General features: G+C 39.3%; 2 protein-coding genes across 2 annotated transcripts in view; both read left to right on the top strand.

Annotated features, from left to right (window-relative positions):
- The first annotated feature begins 5,479 nt into the window (after positions 1-5,479).
- LOC143035704 (pro-resilin-like) lies at positions 5,480-5,815 on the top strand. The gene has a single exon (XM_076202583.1). The coding sequence runs from the start codon at positions 5,480-5,482 to the stop codon at positions 5,813-5,815; it is 336 nt and encodes a 111-aa protein (XP_076058698.1).
- A 2,463-nt stretch (positions 5,816-8,278) lies between these two features.
- LOC143035700 (uncharacterized) overlaps positions 8,279-10,000 on the top strand; it is a 5,524-nt gene continuing 3,802 nt past the window's right edge. Inside the window, exon 1 of the mRNA XM_076202567.1 lies at positions 8,279-8,359. Coding sequence (XP_076058682.1) covers positions 8,279-8,359 — 81 coding nt within the window. The remainder of the gene's footprint in view (positions 8,360-10,000) is intronic.

Here is a 10,000-nt window from a genome sequence, read left to right as displayed (position 1 = left end):
TAGGATGCAAATTTTCAGCACCCAAAAGGGGACCTGTAAACCTACAATTGAGTTTAGATTGGCGGTCAGGCATGCTTTTATAAACATGATCATCAATATTTATGTTAACAGGCGTATCCCGGCTATGCTAGAGTTTCAATATTTTGGACTTGGAGTCATCAAGCTTTTCTCTGGCAGAATCATAAGTTCTATGTAATGTGTGACATTGGAGTTGACTATAATCATCAAAATTGTAGAGGGGACGAGTAGGACTGTCTAACATATCATATGGGAGCCGTTTTTCCACTCCATATATGGAGTAATGAGGTATCTTATCTGTGGAAACATTAATTGTGCTATTAATGCAAGCACTGACGTGCGAAACCCAATCCTCTCAAGATTTATGGAGGTTACTAGCAACGTGCCCGAGAATATCCAAAATATTCCTATTCGTCCGGTCTACTAGACCATAAGATGCAGGATGGTAAGCACTCACAAAGATTTGTATGATGCCGTAACATTTACAAGTATTCGCTTAAACCTCATCCCTAAATTCAGTCCCATTGTCACTAGGGAGCACTGAAGGAGTAGTGTATGGACAAAAAAAAAAAGCATGTGAAACTAGAGCATGGGCAACTACTGGAGCAGACTTTCTACGTAAGGGAGCCAATATTACAAAGCGACTAAAATGGTCCACACACACAAGGACATACACAGAACCTTGAGTACTACGAGGCAATTGTAAAAGGTCTATAGACATAGGCTGAAATGGACGAGAAGGACTGGCACGATAGTATCCTGCCAGTCCAAGGATGGAACGTCTACAACATGACTTTCATAAACCCCACCTACAAGAAAAGTTGATAAACACCAATTTAGGTATTTTTTAATGAGCTTCAAATATGTTAATTTATATATCATCAATATTGATATCTAATCTATGCTTACTTTCGTGCTCACGATGTTAAAAAGACTAAAATCACTGCTGAAGTTCTATATATTCTTGATTCAGTACCTAATGATCAAAGTTGAAGAACTCACAAATTGAAGACAAAAATATCAACTAGCAACTCATAATAGAATATTTGTAAGGAAGTCACAAAACTTTGTAGAATAGTAAGCGTCATTCTAAAATTACCCCTTTTTTTATTATTTTTTTTTTTTTTTTTTTTTTTTTTTTTTTCTTTTTTATCATTCGAGACCTACGACAATTTTGACTGTTTTGCATACAGTTTTAGGAGAAAAAGAGAATTAATCGTGGAACTATTGATGTTGGTCCTGAAACCAAATAACTCACATAGACTACGAAAATAGTTTTCTACTAAACGACGATATATGACGATATACTAATACAATGAATAAGATTTGATGATAAAGAATAACTAATGAATTATCAAACATAATAAATAAACTACAAACATTCACTTTTTATCTTTTATTTACGATTCGTTCAGAGTTTGCTACTGATACTGACAAAGTTCTCCAAAAACACTATAAAATAGATAAGTAAATAATGAATTAAAACAATCAAATCAATAGATAAATATATAAACAAAACAATAAGAAATATAGTCATCCTAGTTTCGGGATTAATCTAAAGATGACATCGCCTGTCAACTCAAATGCAAATGTTACAGCAAAAAATGACCACTGTCTCACAAGAGCCCCTGGTAGAATTACTCTACAACTCATTTATGTGAACACTACATCATAGTGGTGGCGTAATCAGAATCAAACTGGACTCGCATTTGCTTAATCATGTGTTCAAATCCCGCACTCCTTTCCAATACCCAGCAGTGACTGTTAGCTACCTGCAATTCAACAGTCCTTGAAGCGCATCATATGGCAAAGGCCGCAGCTACTCATCGTCTCCTGGCGTAGGCTCCTCACCTTCTACATCATGGTGGTATTTTTTATAGAATATAATAATATAAGAATAAAAGAGACTGCAAGAGACCATAAGGCCTACACAAGGTAGTTCCATATCCATCACCACCTGTCATCCCCATCCATAAAGTTGTCTAACCATTTCTTAAAACAACTGATAGTTTCAGCGCTCACTACATGGTTACTGAGTCTATTCCATTCGTTGACCACCCTATTAGTAAACCAATTCTTGCCTATTTCCTTCTTAAATCTAAATTTGTCCAGTTTAAATCCATTACTGCGAGTCCTGCTCTGTTGTTTTGATATGATGACCTTGTTTGCATCACCCTTGTTAAAGCCTTTGATCCACTTGAACACCTCTATTAGATTACCCCGCATTCTGCGTCTTTCCAGAGAGTGTAAGTTAAGGTGACTAAGCCTCTCCTCGTAAGGCAAATTTCTGAGTCCATGTTTCATTTTGGTCATTCATCTCTGTACTGATTCTAGTGAATTTATGTCCATTCTATAGGACGGAGACCAAAATTGTACCGCATAGTCAAGGATGGGTCTAACCATCGCTAGATTGAGTTTGATAATTGCCTCTGCACTTCTGTTCGTTACCGTCCTAGCAATGAAACCTAATGGTCTGTTAGCTTTATTCCTGGCGTGGAGAAATAGGAAAAAAGACAAACTGAAGGACTGGCGAAAGACAGATGTGAGTGAAGTAGAATACACAAGAGAGGAAAAGAGAGATCAGGAAGAGCTGAAATGGGAGGACACTGAAGAGAGAAAAAAATAAATAGTACACCGAGATGGGGGTACGGAGAGAGACAGACAGAGAGAGAGAGAGAGAGAGAGAGAGAGAGAGAGAGAGAGAGAGAGAGAGAGAGAGAGAGAATATTATTGTACTTCGGTTTGGGTCAGGGTTTGAGTTGGGAACCACCTGTATTTTTTATGGAATATATATAAAAAAAAATTGACCTAACGGAACAAAGGCAGTTCAAATCAATCACTTAAAAAAGAATAGAAGAGAGAAAATTCACTTCTTGCAACACAATTCAAAAAGCAAACTTACACAATATCGACCAGAATAGAATTAAAGACATGACAAAATGATAATCATTGGAAAAATCCCTAAAATAGAACTTATCTTAGTATAAGGAATAGCACATTTCTAGACAAGATGAAATACTAAAACGCAATTGAAGATGTGTTTTTCTGATTATGATTAGATACAGAACGATTGTTTGTGGACGAGAGTGAAATGGGTCGATGAAGGTGTGTGCTTGATTGGCAACCTACCTTATAAGGGGAAAGAAGCCACTTGGTATATAGGCGTACTTTCTTCAAATAGGTAAATTACTATAAGAAAATTTTACATGGCATGAAGAATTCCTCATATTTTTTTTACCCGACAGGAAATAATAAAACACGTTGTAGATTAATTTATTTACTCTAATTATGGAAAATCAAACATGTAACTTTTTCAGATGGTTTCAAGGCTGTGTAGATGAAAACGGACCCCTCACTAGTCCTTTGTCTCCATTCACACACGACTAAGGACGCCTAGTCACCAGACAAGGTGCCAGTCAGCAGTCATTCACGTGTATAAAAGTGCCAGGAGTGTCATACTTGCAACGCAGAACGCTGACTGACTTCTCACATATCAACATGATTCGCAGTGTAAGTCTGAACTCTGAGGTTGAAGAGATCGTTGAGTTGAATTGGAGTCGGGTTATATATCTTACTTGTCGTTATACTCACTCAGTATAAAAATCTTAAGCTTCAGAAACCGTAGGAGTGATTTGCATTGGGGTTGCATATCTTACTTGTTGATATACTCACCCAGTTGAAGACTTAGGAACCCATTGAGGAGAATTGGAGTGGAGTTAATCATCTTAGTTGTTAATATACTCACTCAGTGCAAAACTTCAGCTCAAGGACCCATAGATCTAGTTACATCTTTGAACTGTTGATCTACTCACTCATTTCATTGGTTCTCAAATTACCACTTCATTCTGATCCTCCAAAAGCAAATCTCTCCGTGTCCTCCTCTTCTCCTGAGCTGTTTTCATAAAGGTTGACTTATCTATTCCCCTTCTGTCCAACTCCTCCTCCACGCCATCAATCCATCTCAATCTGAGTCTGCCTCTCTGTCTCTCCTTCTCGGTGCTGTGGCTATCATCACTCGTCTTCGAATTCCAAGTTTTTTATGCTTACCACCTACCTATCCTATTTTATTTATTTTTCTATGATATCTATTATCTTTACTTGTTTAGTTATTTTTCTAAACTAATGATTGTGCCGTATTCGACATCTTCCTTCATATAAGAATATATTTTGAATTAATCAATGATCAAAGGGGTGCCATGGATATAGACTAAGATAAAAGATGAAATAGATTAGAGACAGTTAAGATAACTGGAGGTAAATATTTGCTATCACAGGGGCGCCAATGAATTAGATTGATAGGATCGATAAGGGATAAAATAGAACAGCGGTAGTCAGAAATGGGTTAAGTGACAATTGTCAAGGTATTCCATCCTACGAAATAATACAGATTAATGAAGGTGATGAGGAGCCTACACCAGGAGGCAATATGTAGCTGCCCCGAAGCCGTCACCTTTGCCCTATTATGCGCTTTGGGAACTGTCGGGCATGTAACAAACAGTCACTGCTGGGAATCGGAAAGGAGTGTGGGATTCGAACCCACAACTAAGCGAATGTGAGACAAGCAAGCAAGCTTCCAATGACGCCACCTACGCACACGGATTACAGAAAATATGATTTATTGTAAAAATTGAGCTGTGAGTTTCTGTTTTGGTATATGGATTACTTCTGAAGGGTGTGATTCATGCAGAGAGGGTGCAATCCATTCGTTGCCCTTGGTTTCTCTTGCAGAATACCCGCGGCCTTCAGGCGACCGGCGACGGCATCCTGGTGGGTAGAAAATGGGTTTAATATGAGGGATTAGAAAAATCATCTCCAACTACACAGAAACAAACACTCTAGAACGTTAGGCAAAGTCTTATGATAGATATACTAGATTGTTCTAGATGTGATAGTTGCGTTATCTATTATCTTTTTTTTTTATTATAGTTCATCTGAAATAATAAGCAATCAAAAGTTCGGGTAGCTTTTTGCAGTAGAAATTTACTAATTCATTGATTATAGAATATCTATACTATCATGTTATCCGAAATGGTATTGCGAAAGACAAAATAAAAAACCTAACTCACTGAAACAGATCACTAAGAATAGTGAATGCCAATACATCAACCTGCAATAGATGTCACATATCCACTTAAGACAAAGTACAGTAAGGAAAGGAATTGGATACGAGATGAACTAAATAGATAAGTCTCCCATATACTTAAATAGTTCCACATACAAAATGGTCAATGAACCCTACGTGAGGCATCCTGGGATGCAAAATTTTAGTTGAATTTCACTGTCTTCGTGGTTTATTAAAAAAATAAAATAAACAGCGGATCGGCAAAACTGACAGGGCTGTACCCTACAACGTTTTTTTACTAAATGGGGTGGGAATGCGATTTTCTTTTCTTTAATCTCTCTCACCTGACCCTGTATTTTTGTGATTGTGCAGGTCCTTCTTCTTGCCGTACTTGTGGCTATGGCGGTAGCCAATCCTGACGGTGGACACGGTGGTGGTTATGGCCATGGAGGTGGGCACGGAGGCGGCTACGGCCACAACGCCCACCCGAACTACAACTTTGACTACGCCGTCAAGGCCGACTACGGGGGCAACTTCGGCCACCAGGAGGACCGCGACGGCTACAAGGCCAAGGGACAGTACTTCGTCCACCTCCCCGACGGGAGGGTCCAGACAGTCAACTACTTCACGGACGAGTGGGGCTACCACGCCAACGTCGACTACAAGGGTCAAGCCAAACACCCGAGCTACTACGGACCCGCGGTAACTTTTAAGCATGAAGGAGGATACCACTGAAAAGAACAGCTTTCCCGAACAATTAATTTGTTGATTTTGTCCATAGACATTTATGTTTCTACGATAAACGTTTGTTTCTATTCTTTGATATTCTATTTCCTTTACATAGAAAAAAATGTTGTAGATAACGAAAGCTAGTGACAGAAAATATACCTGCATTACTAGTTGCTATTAGCCGCCGTCTGTCTACCTACTGTTTAAACCAAGGGTCTCTTGAAAGGTAATCAGCCAAGGCACTCACCCACTCCCATTCCTTCTACTCTCACCCCACACACCATTGTTTCCTTCCCAGCTTAGCTAAAAGGGAAGCAAAGGGTGATGGATATATCCTGGCATGTATACTCGCTAGGCTTGTCCCTTAGCAGGTACGCCCTACATGCAAATACTTAACACCTTATGAAAAATTCAACTTACCAAAACATCCCTCATCCAGTTGCATATTAGTCCACACATGCAACTTTATGCGAGGAACTTGCTGCTGCGCATTGCAGCTTGCGAAACGCAACATGCAAAATCTCCCCAAACTGATGCACTTAGCCACATGCAAACTAATCCACATATGCAAAGCCTCACGAGAAATCTGCTGCTGTGCACTACATCTGCAATTTACAACACGGACCTTCTCCCAAAATACTATAATTTGAAAATTGCATACATACATACACACACACATACATACATACATACATACATACATACATACATACATACATACATATACCAAAGGCTTTTACCCACTTACAAGGGAGATAATAAAAAAACAAAGGCATAAAAATCACTCCCATCCATATCATCCCTATCATACTCCCCTTCCCTCCACCCTTTTTCCTCCCTCTTATCTTGGCATCTCCTGGATAACGGGTCATCCCTGCAACTTGGCCACTGCCCTGGGTCAGAAGCAGTGTCGCAAGACACAGCACATCCACAGCAAGGCTGCTTCATTAAATCGGCTACCCCCATCTCCGTCTCCTCTTGCAGAAAAGGAGAAGACGGAGAGAAATCCCTTCGGGTGGTGTCAAATTTTTCTCACACATACTCCCTCACCCCCCATCCCCCACCCATTCCACCTCATGTATCACAATATTATCCATATACAACCATTCTCCATTCACCCCTGTCTTCTGTCCTCTCCCGTCCTTCCTCAACAGACATTCCCCTCTTCCCCAAAGCCCCTTTTACCCAATCCATTCATCTCATCCTAGGATGCCCCCTTATGTTCACTCCCTCCACATCCGTTTTCTACACCTCATTTACTAGTCATTTTTACTCATTCTTTCCATGTGTCCAAACCATCCCAATACTCTTTCATCAACCCTATCTCCCAGCTCCCTTTCCACCACTGTTCTCCTCCTCACCTCCTCATTTCTCACTCTATCCAGCCTAGTAACCCCTATCATATTTCTCAGACACCTCATCTCAAACACATTCAAACTCCTTCTCTCTTCCTCTCTTATGTTGCATGTTTCTACCCCATAAAGTGCTGTCGGCACAATCACTCATTCATACAATCTCATCTTAGCATCCATTCCCAAACGGAGTGGTTGGGAAATGTGGAATTCCAGGAAAGAATCGTAGTGGAGAGCTGATGGTGTTTAGGAAGAAAGTCAAGCATAAGTACACATTGGAAAGGGTGGTGGATGGAAAGTGTTATGAGTGTAATAGGAAGAGTTAAGGATGTACATGTTCTAACGGGAGAGAGTTGGGGAATATCAGATCATTTTCTGGTGGAAGGTAAGTTGAGAGTAGAGGATAGATGAAGAAAGAGGAAAAGGACAAAAGGTAGAGAGGTGCTTAGAGTGAACTGCTTGAAAATTGCAAACTAGATAAAATATGAAAAGTTTTACACGTAGCATATCACACACACACTCACACACACACACATACACACACACACACACACACACACACATACATACACACACATACACACACACACACACACACACAAATATACACACACATACACCCTTACAAACACTACCTACATGCAAACAGGTCATTAAATATAACTTTTCACAAGGGAACTGTTGCTTCGCATTAGTTTACAACATTGCATCACGCAGCATCCTAAGCGGCCGCACCATGCCACTATCAAACTGGTCCACATATTCAATTCTCATGAGGATTCCGGTGCTGTATATTGCAATTTCCAACACACAACATACAACATCCCCAATGTTGCCATAACTCTAATAACCATTTGGCTCTATGTCGCACAAATCTCTAAATTGAGGTCTTAAATATGGGTTCTCGCTTGTAGACCTCTTTTAATGACCTCGTTCCCTCATTTGTGTAAGCTCAAGAGGGAGATAAAAGTATATTTTTTGCTAGAATGAAGGTATCATTCAGATATGCAGTTATGTAAATATCTACACAGTTTCAATCCTTATTATATTTCAAAAACTTCCGAAACAGTTCTTTAGTCTTTAATTTGTTTCAGATCCGGTTAATATACCAGTGTATATGATATCTGTCCTGAAGGACACAAGTGAGACATACACTCTTAGCAGTTTCTATGATCTGATCACACCAGTGCAATATAAGGTCTGTTTGTGAAAAGAGCTCTTTAGCCCTTGAGGTGTCTCAGGTCAGTGTATATGATAGTTCCCTCAAGGAATACTAGTAAGATATGCACTATTATAAGCTTTAAGGGGACCCCCCCGCCCAATTTTTTTTTTTTCCGAAGGATCTTGCTGATTTTTTCTGTGTGATATCTAGGTCTGAGGAAACCTTCACAGCATGAGTTTTATTCAGATCTGATGAGTTGTTTTTTATTTTTTTAATAAAAAACGTAAAAAATACCATATTTTTGGGCTTCTTTCAAATCCTATCTCCTCTTACAATTTTTATTCGATGTCTTTCATTTTACAGCAAAAGAATCTTCTACATATATAAAAAAACAAAATAGAAAGCTTTTTTTAATATCTTTGTTTAACGCCGAGGAAAAAAAATATATATAAAATTATCGAAAAAAAGCAAATTTTTGACTTTGACACGTTATTAAAATAAATTATTTAACATATGCAAAAAAACTCTCTATTTTATTTTTTGTCATTTATCTAGCTATTAATAGAGATCTCATATGCAAAAATCGGTTGAAAATTGAGGGAGAAGATAGACTTTGAGTATCAAAAACTTACATTTTTCAGAAATGAGTGTTAAAGTTTTTTTTTTTTTTCCCTTAGTTTGACTAAATTTTACATTGGACCTCCTAAGACCCATTGAAAACAGGTTCCATTGTATTTTCATGATGATTTTGCATCTTTCAAGTAACTCAGGCACTTTGTACCCTCCTACAGTGTAGGATATTATCCACTCAAAGTGAGGGTCTCATAAGCCGCCACCTCACTCTTTGTCGCAAAGTTTGAGTTCTTGGTCTAGAATGACCCAGCAAGGTAGTCTTATTGCTGGGATTCAGCTCTCATTCTTTTCTTGGGTTTCCTTTCTGGTGTTGGAACAGGCTCTTGCTGCATCAGGGACATCACTGTGAGGTTTGAGACTCTAAACCCAAGGTGTTGCAACAAGGAGGCATCCTTGTAGCCACTTGTTAGCAAACAGTTGTTTGCGTAGAGACAACTTGTCTGATATAGGTGTAGAGGACAGAGGATCAGGTGCTGAGGATGTGGATGTAGATGGAAGGGAGAGAGCTGCTGGAGGGAGTACTAGTGGTGGTGGCGGAGGTGGTGATAACAAAGTTGATGCTGGGGTTCTTTCTTTCTCCCCTTGAGTTGCTAATGTAGACGTTCTTATCTTCTGCAAGTGTGCCTTTTGTTTGGATAGCTTAGGCATGGCTAATATCTTCAAATATCTCTTCACTGAAAAATAGATGCGAATTTCACACGGCAAATTAGTGAATGCGGCAAGCTAACGTGTACATATCCTTTACTTTGTAAGGCTCAGGCCACTGCCAGTCGTGCAGGCTGAACTTCCTCACACCACATACTCACGTGCATGCCGGACGTAAGAGAAAAATTTATGAGTGTATCAAACGCAAAAAAATAGGGTAAAATATGGTCAAAACGTATGTAAACAATGGTCGTGCGCAGCATGTGGCTGCCGGGGGGAGGGAGGGTAGGCCCTTTAAACCCTTTAAAAACGGCGGTACGATAAAAACACTTTACCAGCATCTAGAGCAAGATCCCTACTATGTATTTATGCAATAAAAAAAATCGAATTTTTCTTAAA

The sequence above is a fragment of the Oratosquilla oratoria genome, chromosome 2 (genome assembly GCF_046742065.1).
Source record: "Oratosquilla oratoria isolate Oo_2021 chromosome 2, ASM4674206v1, whole genome shotgun sequence".
Taxonomy (NCBI): Eukaryota; Metazoa; Arthropoda; class Malacostraca; order Stomatopoda; family Squillidae; genus Oratosquilla; species Oratosquilla oratoria.
Note: the sequence above shows the minus strand (reverse complement) of the source record. Positions and strands in the feature narration are given on the sequence as shown.